Here is a 15074-nt window from a genome sequence, read left to right as displayed (position 1 = left end):
GCCCAGCCAGCGCTGTGAAATATTCCTGTTGTGCTGATGATTTTGTAAATTCCTCACAATCTGGCATTGAATTGGTTCTGTCAGTAAAGCAGGTGTGAAATTGCACAACCGGTCACAATGCGTTCACCTCTAAATGGCAAATGTCCTTCATCATGCAACTCAGTGATCAGTACCGGCAGATGTAATTGTGGTTTAGCAATTGGCAATTTGCCACTTGTCAGCTTGTCAAATCGGACTCTCCCAAGTATACCACTTAACATGGCCCGTGGCGTCCAAACTTTTGAGAGGTTTTGGAACCCAGGCATGTACCAGACGTGGAACGTGCAAAGTCCATTAACCTGTAAAAGTTAGCAAATGAGCGCAGCTGATCGATTTAGATTTAACCCGCAGGTCGATCCTTTCACAGTGTATTTAGCACATTTCTGGTGGGAGGCAAGAGCACCAGAGTGTTTAACATGAAATGCTTTCTAACTATAATGTGTTATGTTTCAAGTCAGAACCATCTTGATCTTTGTTTGACATTGGGGGCGCAATCGATTTAGAACAAAATAGAATCCGGGAGCGCGCATTGTGAAAGCTTTTTGTTCTCGGGACATGGTGTGGGTGCACTTACTGCTTATCCTGGGTCACCTTGGGAAGATGATGAGTCATTCAAGTGGGATAGAACAGAGGTCACACATGGTATTGGGGTGGAAAGTTCCCTTCCTGAAGTTCACTGCGGTGACTTTTTTTTAATGGTTTTTATGCCAATCAGCAGCATTTGTGGTCATTCCTTTTCTAATTCCGTCAATGACCAGATTAGTTGAATTCCATTTCACAGCTTGCTATGGAATGTGAGCACTTTACCTCTGGGTTGTTTGTCGAACATCGTAGCCATTCCACTATTACATTCTCAGACGGCCGAGTAAATCAAGGCACCGGAAGGTGATTCCTGCCCTGTGCAGAGTTGGTTAATCCAAATTTATTTGTTTTTGGCAAGCTACCAATTCTTAAAATCCCTTGGCCCTACACGAAGAAGAGCATGGAATTCTTTGGGCTGCCTGGCCAACATCCGTCCAAAAAAATAAAACTCTGTGCACTTGCCGTTCATCTCCTCCCCATTAGTAGGATCATGTTGTGCTGCAGTGTCACACTGTCTGTGTCCAGGGAGCAGTACTGCACTGAAAGCACTTTGTTCATGTGTAGCGTTCTTCAGATACTTAAAAGTGTGATGAGTGGCTCTGCAGGTTCTGCCTGCTCAACTCAAAAGACTAAATCTGCGCCTTTTCCGGCCCATTTGCCACGGGCACAGATTCCTTAATGGCTGCTAATTCTTGCGAGAGGCCAAACACTGGATTTGCACCCACGAGAACTCTGAATTTGTTTTAATCTGCTTCAATGGTTCAACCCCTTTGCTTCTGAGGATGTTGCCCACCCACCCACTGGTGTGAGGTCAAAAATGGAAACCAGTCGTGATGACCACGCCAGGGGCTTGTTGGTGGGTAACGTCTCTGGGTGGTGAGGGGCATGGCAGGGCACTGCCCCCTGGCAGGGCCAGGTTGGCCCGGCCTCTAGGGAACCCCATTGTGTGAAGGGGGGGGGGGGGGGGGGGAGGCGTGCTGATGTAGCCTCGATGCCAGCAATGGGAGGGGTGGTGAAGGAGGGAATGAAGCACCCATGTCGGTGGCTACCCAATCAATTGTCTTGCCTTTTTCTCTTTCCATAGCTCTGCAGATTTTCCTCATCAACTATACGTTCAATTCCCTTTTGAAAGTTGCTATTGAATTTGCTTCCGTAATCCTTTCAGGCTACACTTTCTAGATCACTAACCCACTGCGTACAATATTTTGAGAGAGCTATCCCAATTAGTCCCACCACTGCTGCCTTTCTCCCCACTGCCCTGCAGATTTTCCCTCAAGTATTTGTACATTTTTAAAAAGTCTTGTTCATTCTGCTTCCACTGACCTTTTCAGGCAGTGCATTTCAGATACTTCACTCCATTTTAAAATAAATTTTTCTCATCTTTCCACTGGTGTTTGTGTCAGTTCCCTTTGTTATGGGCCAGGGATTAGAGAACCCCAAAGTGTATCATGGAGTTCACCTGACCCACAACGTTTAATAGATTGTGGTATGGGGAGCACACGGCCCACTCTACAGTTGTGGTACAGCAGAAATGGAAAAGTATTTTTTAAAGCAAAACAATGTTTATTCTATGAACTCAAGTTAACCTTTTTAAAACATAGTGAACATCTTAGCAGCCATTAATTCAAATACAACCCCCAAAGAATACAACACTAAGTAATCCTTAATAACTTTCCAAACAACATTCAGAAGACAAAAGAAACACCTTTTAACGAAGCACATCAGGTTTGCAGTCACTACTGAAAACATTTATAATTCTGAATTTACCAAATGATCAAGAGATAGTCTTTTCAGGGCAGAGAGATCAACAGTACACCTGCTTTGTCTGGCTTCAGCTCCAACACTGAAAAAAAAACCACAGACACACCCAAGCTTTTCTCAAAGTGAAACTAAAAAGCAGAGCCAGAGCTCAGCTCCATCCACACTCTGACATCACTGCAGTAACATGAGCAGACAGACATTTCTTAAAGTGACATTCTCATGACACCTTTTAATCTCTGTCCACTGATTACCAACCCGTCCGACAGTGAAAACGGTTTCTCCCAACCTGCTTTATCAAAAATGCCTCTTTCAAATTGCTTCTCTGCTCGAAGGAGAATAATTCCAAAATCTCCAATTTGAGCTCTGTGATCCCTGGTGCCAACCTGTTAAGTCCCTCTGCACCTTTTAATAATATTTATTATTGTCACAAGTAGGCTTACATTAACACTGCAATGAAGTTACTGTGAAAAGTCCCTAGTCGCCACACTCTTGACGCCTGTTCGGGTACACGGAGGGAGAATTCACAATGTCCAATTCACCTAACAGCACGTCTTTCGGGACTTGAGGGAGGAAACCAGAGCACCCAGAGTAAACCCACGCAGACACGGGGAGAACGTGCAGACTCCACACAGTGACCCAAACGAGAATCGAACCTGGGACCCTGGCGCTGTGAAGCAGCAGTGCTAACCACTGTGCTACCGTGTTGCCCATGAAGACTTTGGCATCCTTTCTAAAGTTTGATTCCCAGCCATGAGCACAGTACTCCCAACTGAAACATAATCAGTATTTTCTGAAGGTGTGGCAAAATTTATTTGCTTACCATACAAGCTTCCCTTTGATCTTCAGGCACCTTGATGATCCTGAAGTCCGCTTGCAGCAACAACCCCAGCTACATTGACCGTCTCATCTCTGTCTTCATGCGGTCCCTACAGAAGATGGTGAGAGATCATCTAAACCCACAGACCACCCCAGGGGCATCTGAAACCACTACAGGTAATGGCATTGCTTTTATTATTGTTTCATGCAATGAGGGTGGAAAGGAAATCTTAAAGTTATTCTGTTGTGATGATGTTGCAATAAAACAATTCATTGCTTTGAAGAATGAGGGAGAGTGTCATTCTGCTTCTGAAAAGACAACAGTCTAGTGCCTCTAAATTTGATCTGTTGGCCAATGCAATTTTTGTACAGTGGCATGAATATTTGAGAAAGATGGAGGGAAATGATTATAAACATTTCATATTTCACAATGTCTTGCATAATGTTTTTGATAATGATCAGTGGACAATGAGTTTTATATTGAAACCGTGTTCTGCCCATGAATGCTTTGGAAATGTTCACCATTGGTCTGCAGGCAATAAAATAGATCTCAACCAGCGCTTCGCACATTTTCATAATTTGAGTTCAGGCCTTTATATTTCTGGTGTCAAGTTGATTTCAGTTCAGTAAAAGGTACCTGGTGTGTTTATTGCTCGAGTTCCCAGAATAATTTAAATTTCTCTTTAGCGTTCACTACACAAAGAGATGTCGCGGGGCACTTTAGAGGATGGGAATGTTTAGAAAGCGGACAGGGCCCCGGGCGGGGAGAGCGGGCAGGGCCCCGGGCGGGGAGAGCGGGCAGGGCCCCGGGCGGGGAGAGCGGGCAGGGCCCCGGGCGGGGAGAGCGGACAGGGCCCCGGGCGGGGAGAGCGGGCAGGGCCCCGGGCGGGGAGAGCGGGCGGGGAGAGCGGACAGGGCCCCGGGCGGGGAGAGCGGGCAGGGCCCCGGGCGGGGAGAGCGGGCAAGGCCCCGGGCGGGGAGAGCGGGCAGGGCCCCGGGCGGGGAGAGCGGGCGGGGAGAGCGGGCAGGGCCCCGGGCGGGGAGAGCGGGCGGGGAGAGCGGGCAGGGCCCCGGGCGGGGAGAGCGGGCAGGGCCCCGGGCGGGGAGAGCGGGCAGGGCCCCGGGCGTTGGTGGTGAATGGAGGAGAGTTCGCTTCTGCGAGCAGCTAAGCCGGAGAGTGTCTTGAAGAAATTTATAGAAAGGATGAAGGTGCTGAGGGGCGGTAGGTTGACTAAAGGAGGAGCCACTGGAGGAACTGGGAGATTAAAAATGATCTGGTGCCTCGGCACCAGAGGGATAATATGGGGATCAAGAAAGATGAGCAATTGAATATTGACCAGAGCTTGACCTGTTCCCTTTCAACTTTTGCCATGGATACTAACGGAGGTAGCATTGCAGGCTTGGTTTAACATCTCGTCTAAAAGATAACACCTCCCAGTGTAGCGCACTCTTTGTTCTGGTCTGGACATTGAAGTGCTCAATTCCAGGGTGAGACTTGAATCCACAACTTTCTGACTTTTGACAGTCGTGCAATCCCACTGAGCCGTTTTGACTCTACTGCTGCCTTCCTGGTAGTGTTTGGCTAATGAAGCTGCCGAGGCAGAGGCCTTGTGCTTCCAATTGCTAATGCAGAGGGTGTGGATGTCAGGCAAGAACGAGATTGATAACAAATGTGATGGCTTCTTTCTCCCACCAAATGAACCTGCCGATACTGACTGAGCTAATTCATGGAGAATGACCAGTTAGGTGAAGTGCTTTCAGGAGGCTGCCCTCTGGAGCAGTAACCTAACATGAAGTAGTGCCTTTAAAGAGAGGGAAGAAACTGGAGGGCGGAGAGCGACATGAAAGAAGGGTGAAGATCAATTTGTAACAGTATGTTACAGGATGAGCTGGCCAATGAGGGGTTAATGTTTGTAAAGATGTAAGGTAGATGAATGCCATTTAAGCTGCCTTATCAGTTCTGGGGCAAGGTATTTAAAATTAAAAGTTTCAAACGTGTTTGTGAGTGGATTAATGTGCCTGAAGCAAACTCCAGTAATATATCAGCCCCGAGTGTTAATTAAATCGTGATTATTGCAGAGGCAGTCTATCATGTTGTAAAGGGAGTAAAATATCAACATGCTTTCAAATCTAGGTTTAATAATTGACAGTGCACTTTACAAAACACGTCACCTAGATGCCTCTCCTTCCACCTCACCACAGTTGAGAGACACCAAGCCCCAAGTGTTCAGCCGCCAGTTTCAAGCCCTGAGCCACTGTCTGCCAGTGTATCTGAAATTGGGAGAGAAACAGATGCAAGTTGGAACCTTTTATTTTGACACGATGTTGCTGCAGTTGTAGACTCTCTTCTGTAGTAATTAAAGTGATGCTCCAGTTAAGTCGTATACTCTGCAAAAGCACATTGCTGTGAATTATTAATATCTGTGAATTCTAGGATGGGTTGTGGATGATGCATGTTGTTTCTGAAAATAAAGGAATGCAAAAGAGCCACAAATGAAGCAATTTTTCTTTTTGTGTTGATAGAAAGGCTGAAGAAATTGCAGCTCTCTTGTGTGCTGCACTATAGCAGAACAAATAATGATCTACAACAGTAATCTGTCACAAGGAAGTGCGAGAGGAATGATATAAATTCTTAATTATCACAGTAGAAGGGTCATTTTGTTAGAAGCAAGTGGACTAGTGAAGTGAGCATCATCTCTTGCCTAGAGTCTAAGCAGGGAAACGAGGACAGAAATGGCAATGTTAATCATTTTTTGCCTACATTTTGCTAAGTAATTGGGGGATGATATAAGGTCAGGCATTCCCAGTGTTTAGTGGTTGCAGGCAATATTGTACATTCGAATCATATAAAATTAATAACATTTTTAATGCTCATTATTGAGGCTTTTCACTTGGCATTTCAGTCCTGGAACCAAACCTTGATGCATGCAGGCAATCTCAAAATAGTTCAACTGAAGCTTGATGAATGGTCTTTTCTCATTCTTGGCCCTTGTCGCCCTGGATTCATTATCAAGCCCAGACAGCTGGGATGAAAGTCTGCCTGTCTGCCAATAAGCACATTGGCCGTCATTGTATCATGCTGTAACTTCAGGGTGGCATGTGGTGCAGTGGCTAGCACTTGGACTGTGGCGCTGAGGACCCGGGTTCGAATCCTGGCTGTGGGCCACTGTCCATGTAGAGTTTGCACATTCTCCCCATGTCTGTGTGGGTTTCGCACCCACAACCCAAAGGTGTGCAGGGTAGGTGGATTGGCCACGCTAAATTGCCCGTTAATTGGGGAAAAAATATAATTGGGTACTCTAAAATAAAAAAAAACCATGCTGTAACTTCTAGGGCTCAATATGGCCATGGGAGGGGGACGTGTGCACTAAAAAGTGTGGACAATGTCTTAGACGTAGCTCAGTGAGTCACACACTCTCATCTTTGAATCAGAAGGCTGTGGGTTCAAGTCCCACTACAATACACAAATCAGGGTCAACACAGCAGTGAAGTATTGAAGGAGCGCTGCACTTCCAGAGGTGTCCATTTTTTAGTTGAGGTGTTAAACCATCCCCTTAGGTGAATGTAAAAGATCTCATGGCCCTAAGGAAGAGCTGGGGAGTTATTCCCAATGTCCTGGACTGTATGTATCCCTCAATCAACATCACAAAATTAGATTATCTGGTTATTGTCAAATTGCTGTTTGTGGAAGCTTGCTGTGCACAAATTGATTGCAGTGTTTCCTAAATTACAACAGTGACTACTCTTCAAAAAACACTTCATTGGCTGTAAAGTGGGACATATGGTGGTTGTGAAAGGCGCTATAGAAATGCTCGACTTGTAGCTATTTGCATTGATCTTTGATTCAATTTTGTAAATATTTGGGACTTTTATTAAGCTGCACAATTATAATCCCAATAAATACTCCAGGCAATGTTTTACATTTAGTGTTCCCGATTTAAAAAAAAATCATTTTGGTGATTGGCTTCAGATTTTGAAATGTTATTGATGAGAACTTTAAAAAAAAATTCATAATGCTTGGAATTCTGTTGTGCTAATAGTGAAAGTAATTTTTAATATTTCAAGCTACTTTAGTCATGTGCAAATCATACATCATAATGAGGTTTATTGATGCGAAAGGCTCAAGAGAGTGGATCATAGCAAACAAAACCTTTTCCCATTAAGACGCAGGGTGATGATCCCATTATGAGGAATTTCAGTAATTGACTTGACATGTTTGAAGGATAGTTCCTTGTACGTGCTGCCCTTCTGCATCCAAAAGAAAGCAATTATATTTGGCTATTAATCTGTGTTTCTTGGCCAAAAGTGGGAAAATATCTAAACAAGGAATATAATCTATAGAGTGCTAATTTGTTCTTTGCTTCATTATCATGTGTTGTAATTATCAGTGCAGCCCCAACCTTGAAGCAACTGATATACAACCTTGTCGCCATGTTTTAATGTCAGCACATTTTGTCCACACGGAGTCCCTCAGAAGGAGGATCATAGAATACCTACAGTGCAGAGGGAGGCCATTCGGCCCATTGAGTCTGCACTGACACCCTCTGAAAGAGTACCGTACCTAGGATCAGGCCCCCATCTTGTCCCCGTAACCCCACTTACCCTTTTTGGACACTTAAGGGGCAATTTAGCATGGCCCATACAGCTAAGGGGCAATTTAGCATGGCCCATCCACCACCTAACCTGCACATCTTTGGACTGTGGGAAGAAGCCACGCAGACACGGGGAGAAAGTGAAAACTCCACGCAGAAAGTCACCCGAGGCCAGAATCTCATTGTTTACCCAGATCCCTGGCGTTGTGAAGCAGCAGTGCTAAGCACTGTGACACCGTGCCGCCCATTCGGCGTTCTCGCTGTGTGAACTGCTTTCTGACTTTGCTTTGTTTAGTTTACTCCATTTGAAAGATTCCGGGTTGTCATGTTCTTACTGTAACCTCCTTCAGCCCTACAACCCACCCCGCTCTCAAACACTGCATTTTACTGGCAGACCTTTTATGTATCTCGCCTTCACTTTGTCTCACCATTAATGACCGAGGATTTTCCTCGCCAGGGCTCACTGCCTCTTGACTTCCTTCTCCTACTTTTGAGATCTTCCTGAAAGCCCACCTCATTGACCAAGCTGCGGCTTTTTAATACTCCTCTTTATGGGGAGACCACCTTTGTCTAAATATGTCTCTATTACCATTAAAAGATGCTGAACTAAATTGTAAAGTGCACAACAGAGCACTGACTTCACATCAAATTGGACTTATCTGTCTTTGTGAGATGATTTCATTACAACAGTGAGTTCATTTTAAAAGTACTTCAATGGCCATAAAGTGCTTTGGGCCAGCTGATGAGTTAGAAAGGTGCTATTTAATTGCAAGATTGTTTTGTAAGAACTCTTGTACTTTGGCTTCTGCCATTTTTTGCCTTAATGCCCACTCTTATCTCTTCATATAAACATTAAAATGATGTGTGTAAGATTGAGGGACCTGGCTTGTGTGTATCAGAAGGATCCATTTCCATTTTCAGGGTGGCCCATAACGAGGAATATATTTAACATAGTTAAAAGGATTCAAGGAGGAAAAATAACTAATTTTTTCATCTGCAGTATGATGGGGGTGTGGAATTCATTGCCTGACAGGGTGGTGGAAGCTGAAACCTTCATCACATTTAGGGGGTAGGGGGGAAAGACTTGGATTCGCAGTTAGGGTGATGGACTGGGAGGTGAGATTAGGCTGGATGGCTCTTTTTTTGTCCAACATCAAAATGATGGACCGAATAGCCTACTTCTGTGCTGTAATTGTTTCCGGGGCGGGATTCTCCGACCCACCCAGCGTGTCGGAGAATCGCCGGGGGGGGGGGGGGGGGGGGGGGGGGGGGGCGCGGTTAATCCCGCCCGGCCGCCCCGTGATATTCTCCGGCCCCCAAAACTCCCGTCGACATGAATCGCGCTGCGCGCCTCGGAGAATGTCTAGGACCGGCGCGACGCAATGGGCCCCAGCCCAATTCTCTGGGCCGAGGTCACGCCGGCGTAAATCAAACCACCTATTTAACGGCTTCAACCAGTCTTGCTGGTTGACGCCTGCCAGCGCGGAGGTAGGGGTTGGCATGGGGCGGCCGCCGGAGAAGTGATGGCACGGCTGCAGGTGGTGGGGTCTCAGGAACTGTTGGGAGTGTGCTTGCCGGGGCGGGAGGGAGGAGCCCGGCCGGGCCCCATGGCTGCCCCTGCCCCCACCTGCTCTACCGGGACGTCAGTGTTGTGCGCACCAGTTAGTGTCCCAGATGCCTCATCGCTGAAGTGCCCAACCGAGGTGAATGTCTATGCGATGGTGGAGGGTGTAGGAGATAGCAGTTGCATAATAGCGTGCTCTTCATCCGGCCCAAAGTCCGGGGTACCCTGGAGTGTTGATTCCTGTCCATCCGTCCCCTGTGTTTGGGTGTCGTGTGAATCAGTGTCCTGTGCGTCAGTGTCCTTGGTCGGCTGCGGCGGGGGCCTGTTGCTGTGGCTGCCTTCCTCATCGCTGGTTATGGCCAGCCGGCGTCACCGCACTCTCACTCGATGTGGGTATAGGGGGAAAGGGGGGCAGGCAGTGTGGGGGGGGGTCTCACTTGGTGCTGCGCGACGGGTGGTCATTTTGTCGGGGGGCGGCTTTTGTGCAGTAACGCTGTGCGCGTCCGTGATGGCTGGCGTGTCGCGAATGGCGTCACGCCCATTCCCGACTGGAGAATTTGCCACGGTTCGGGGGGCCCGACGCTGGAGTGATTCGCGCCGGGTTCGGGCCATCGCGCCGATTCACGGAGAATCCGGCCCCATGTTTAGAAGATTACACAACAATGGGTCATTATAATGCCACTAGATGGTGCTCAGTGCAGAACTCTTGTTTACATTTAAATGTTTGAGAATACATGCATGCTTCTCTTTGATGAAGCATCATTTCTGGAATTATGAATTTCTGAAGTTTGAGTAGAGCACAAAAGAATGCCAAATAGTTTTGTGCTCTGCAATTTAAGTGGTATCTGTCTCTCACTATTACCTTGTACCATGGCGTCTGTTGCACTTCCTTTCCTGAACTGTTTTAACAAGGGAGAAATAAATGGCTTTTTTTCAGTCACTGTGGAGCTGATTATGTTGAGTTTGGAACTTGTGAAAACACGTCTTGCTGTCATGAGCATGGAAATGAGGAAGAATTTCATCCAAGTCATCTTGACCTCTCTCATTGAGAAATCACCCGATGCTAAGATTCTACGAGCTGTGGTGAAAATAGTGGAGGAGTGGGTGAAGAACAATTCTCCCATGGCAGTAAATCAGGTGAGAATGTTTACCAGTAAATAGGTAATACCTAGTCAAGATCACAGTCGGTGTGTTTAAGAACAAGACTTACAGTTGTGATTTGCAAAATGTATTGTGTAAAATATGTGCGTTTTGAATAGTATAAATGGAATTCAACTGAGTGTATAAGTCTGTGTAACAGTTGAGAACTCCACCGATGTTAAATGCAAGGGTATCCCAAAACCCAGAAGGGTAACCTATGTTATGGGCCAGGGTTTAGAAACTCCAAAGTATATTATGAAGTTCACCTTACCTACAACCTTTATGTTGAATTTGGCTAGGATGAGCCCAAGAGCCTTCCCTGCAGGTGTGATTCATCCTAGACACTTTAATCCAAACAAGGTTTATTCTAAGAATGTAATTTTTTACTTTTTTATATATATATATATACATATTATATATATATATATTATATATACATATAAACACAGCAAGAATTTTTATCAATTACAAACATAGAGACACCACACAGCTACAGTAATCAATGTATAATACTTAATGAATTCCCCCTTAGCTGTTCCAATTCAATAACAAAATCCAATTAAACCAAAACCCCATTTCAAGGGCGTGCTCCGGCACACACTATTCTCACTTGAATGGAACTGATCCCTTCTCTGAGACTCTGATCCAGTCTCAACCAGCAGTTTCAAACTCCTTCCGGAAATCAGCCACACCCAATGTGCCTCTACTGGAACAACCTTTAAAATGAAAACAGAGAAAGACAGATAAAGTACTTATTTGCTCTTTCTGTAGTCCACTGAAACCTCCTCTCGCCTCACAGCCACAGCCCAGCTCCACCCACAAAGTGACATCACTGAAGCCATGTGATGAGACGAAAACCTTTCTTAAAAAGGAGACTCACATGACACGTGGAACACCGTTTCTCAGTGGTGTATATTTTCAAATTGGTTTACTGTGGGAAAATATATGCAAACCAGGGAAGAATAGTCCAGTCATTTTGTGATCAATTAGCAACAAATCTTATTAATTTAAAAGAGAAACACACAATAAGAAGGATTATAATATACTACAATAGTACACTTAACTACACTGATGGCTATGCACATACAGTATCACATGAAGTTACCCTTTCGCTCCCAACTGCCTACGATTCCCAAACGATTCCCAAACAACATCTAATATATAAATCTATATACCACGCATAGGTTATCCATCCACATTTGGGAAAAACTATCGTCGTTTTCAGCAGAGGCGTAATCTTCTCGATTCGAGTTTTGGATTTTAACCAGTTGCTGTTTTAGCAATAACTTGTTTTTGGGGAGATTGTTTTGTGCAGCTGGGTGTGGCTGTGATGGTAGCCACCTCTACTGTGCCCCTTTCCCAAGGTATTGTGCTTTGGATATATAATTCTTTCCCTTTGATGTTACCCACCCTGTGGACCCAACTTTTTAAGCATACAAATGCCAATTCCAATATCTCTCCGCTTTGAAGTTGCGTTGTTCATACCCCATTGCTTTCCCCTGGTCACATCGGTAAACACTTGCTTTTCTCACTCGTATGCTCATCCACCTATTAAAGCCCCTATGAGACATCGGCCCTTCTCAATTCCCCTTTTTAGTTTCCTTTTTCTCAATTTCATTGATGTTTTCCCAATTTGTAACAGTAACATTTATTAATAATCTAAAACTATTATAGTAATGGATAATGAGAGCAAACACTCAGAACAATATTTTTTCTGTTAAAAAGATTTTAATTTACATGTATTTATGTATTTTCTCCACTGAACGACCAAGGCAAACAGCACTTTTATGTCCATTTATTCAAGTTGTACTAGAGCAGGTATTAAGCCAAGAACACGCTTGAAACAAAACTTGGGTTATATTCCCCAGCTTTCACCCTTTTTGTTTGCAATGCGATATTAAAGCCACTGCCAACCTTCTGCTATCTTGAACAGTTACATAGCTACATAGAACATACAGTGCAGAAGAAGGCCATTTGGCCCATCGAGTCTGCACCGACCCACTTAAGCCCTCACTTCCACCCTGTCTACATAACCCCTCCTAACTTTTTTGGACACCTAAGGGCAATTTGGCAAAACCAATCCACCTAACTTGCACGTCTTTGGACTGTGGGAGGAAACCGGAGGAAACCCATGCAGACACTGGGAGAACGTGCAGACTCCGCACAGACAGTGACCCAGCGGGGAATCGAACCTGGGACCCTGGCACTGTGAAGCCATAGTGCTAGCCACGTGTGCTACCGTGCTGCCCATTGTGCTACCGTGCTGCCCATGAGGTGATTGTTTTCAGTGTGTGAGCCTAGAAGCTGGTCACCATTGCAGTTGGGCGCTATACTCTCCATGTCGCATGCTTTCCCACCGGGTTACTTAAAAGCAATGAGAAGGAAACCTTCCCAAGGCCGTAAAAGCTGAAACCAGCAAGGCCCCCACTGCTAATTCAGTGCAGCTGGGGTAATCATGTGGTTCAGCACAGCACTGAGACTAATTTACAAGTCATAATAGTCTTTAAGTGCAGAGTATCAATAAACTGTGTTATTCCCCACTTACTCATCATTCCTGACCCAAGCATAAATCATCATAGGTTTCATTGCTGTGCACGTGGGAAATCAATGCAGGATCATTATCATTTACAGATTAACTGTTGCACCATATTTTCTGTATTAATAGTGCAAATGGGTTCAATTGCAGCGTGAATAATTAAATGGACAAGAGCAAAATTTGTGATTTTTAAGTTCCCATTTGCGACCCAAATATTGCCTTTTGGCAAAGTGATTCTGGTTTGAGGATTTGATCTTTCCTCCGTAATACACAATGAAACTTGTGTTCTTTAAACTGGAAGTAATTTCAGACTGGGGGGGGGGGGGGGGGGGAGTGGCATTGGAGGTTGGAGAGGGAGGCAAAGGAGCCCGTTAATTTGCATCACGCTGCTGACTCCTGCACTACACTCCCATCTAGAAATGACAGCAGGCATTTTATATAATGCCTCATATGGTAGTATAAGCATTAAATTGGTTGGATTGGAGAAAAGTAGGCAGTGGGATGGCAATGAGCCATCGCGGAGCGAGTCTGGAAAGGAAGCTGGAACTTTTCTTTGAAAGATGGAGAGTTTAGGAGGGATGTGTCAGCACTGATAGGTGAAGGAAAGGGCGAGGGGGCTGTGGAAAGGGCCAGTGCTGGAGGAAGTGTGAGGGAATGTTGGGCTGTGGAAGATTGAGCTAGAGATGGGAGAGGTGATGAGGGGAACTTGAGATTTGTTGCATTAGCACAGTGCAGTCATCAGAGTGTTGGTCCTTGATGCAAACTAGAATGGTTTCTTTTGGGGGGGGGGGGGGAGGTGGAGAGACATTGAAACTGAGCTAATCAATTTAAGGTGATTGACAAAACGGAGTAATGGGGGAAATCTGTTTTGGGCAGCGCGTGGTTAGGATTTGGAATGCACTGCATGTAGGGTGGTGGGGGAGGCAAGGTCAAGAGCGACTTTCCAAAGAGAATTTGAAATTGGGGGAAAATTTTGTAGGGTTGAGAGAAAGGGCTGGTGAGTGGAACAAGGTGAGTTGCTCTCTCAGAGAGCTAGTATGGACACAAATGGACTTCTTCCTTCCAAGCTGTATCTGCTGTGATTCCATAGACGTTTTTAAAAATCCCCAAATGGTACGTAGCTGTTGAATATTTTTTAAACTCGACTCTTTGCACTGGGCAGAAATGGTACAACACCCGGCACAAAACCGAAGTGACGTGCTGCTGCCTCTTGGTGGCACACTGGTGTCTCGCCGTTGCTGCTGATTAACTGAGAGCTCCCCGACCCAGCTGACTGCTGAATCATAGGAGCATTGATTGGAAACCACTTCACATTAATGCAGTGCTCTGCTTATTAAACAATGGGCTTTCCGTGTTAAGTGGTTCAGTACAGTGGGCAGTTACTTCCTTATGTGCTTCAACGCTTATCAATTTCCTTTCTCAAATTACGTTCCTATGCCTGCCATTTCCCACCCCAGGTGAAGTAATGCACTGTCACAGATCTTCAGCCGGTGCTGAAAAAAATCAGCTGAGAGCAGGTTTGGCTGGTAATCAATGCTGATTTTAAATTCTGGTTCGGTGGTGACCCGCACGGTTGCTAAGGTCTTTATGTTTGACACCGGTTAATGTTATCGCGCCCTCCTGCCCGTCTCTGGTTTGTTTTGCAGTGATATGTTTATTACCATTCCTGTTCCTCCACGTGAAGCATTTTGAATCTTCTGTTTTTTTTGGGGGGGGGGGGGGTTGCCTACAACAACAAAAAATGGTAAATCATTCCTCTCTCCCATGCAGACACCTACACTGAGGGAGAAGTCTGTTTTGCTGGTTAAAATGATGACCTACATTGAAAAACGCTTTCCAGACGACCTTGAATTAAACGCCCAGTTCTTGGACCTCGTTAACTATGTCTATAGGTAATTGTAGTAATTAATCAAAAATTACATTTCATTAGTTTGCACACTTCTGACTTTGCACTGTACTCTCGGGAGGCTAGTGCAATTTATATTCCATTTGAAAATGCAACATGACTTAGTTTTTGTCTGTATATTAATTTGTGTTAAACACA

At 45.3% G+C, this 15074-nt stretch overlaps 1 protein-coding gene across 1 annotated transcript in view; it reads left to right on the top strand.

Annotated features, from left to right (window-relative positions):
- LOC119979047 (transformation/transcription domain-associated protein) overlaps window positions 1-15074 on the top strand; it is a 213511-nt gene that overhangs the window by 108013 nt on the left and 90424 nt on the right. Inside the window, 3 exon segments of the mRNA XM_038821026.1 lie at window positions 3229-3375; window positions 10292-10491; window positions 14801-14922. Coding sequence (XP_038676954.1) covers window positions 3229-3375; window positions 10292-10491; window positions 14801-14922 — 469 coding nt within the window.

Source organism: Scyliorhinus canicula, chromosome 15 (assembly GCF_902713615.1).
Source record: "Scyliorhinus canicula chromosome 15, sScyCan1.1, whole genome shotgun sequence".
Taxonomy (NCBI): domain Eukaryota; kingdom Metazoa; phylum Chordata; class Chondrichthyes; order Carcharhiniformes; family Scyliorhinidae; genus Scyliorhinus; species Scyliorhinus canicula.
This window is presented reverse-complemented; position numbering and strand designations above follow the sequence as displayed.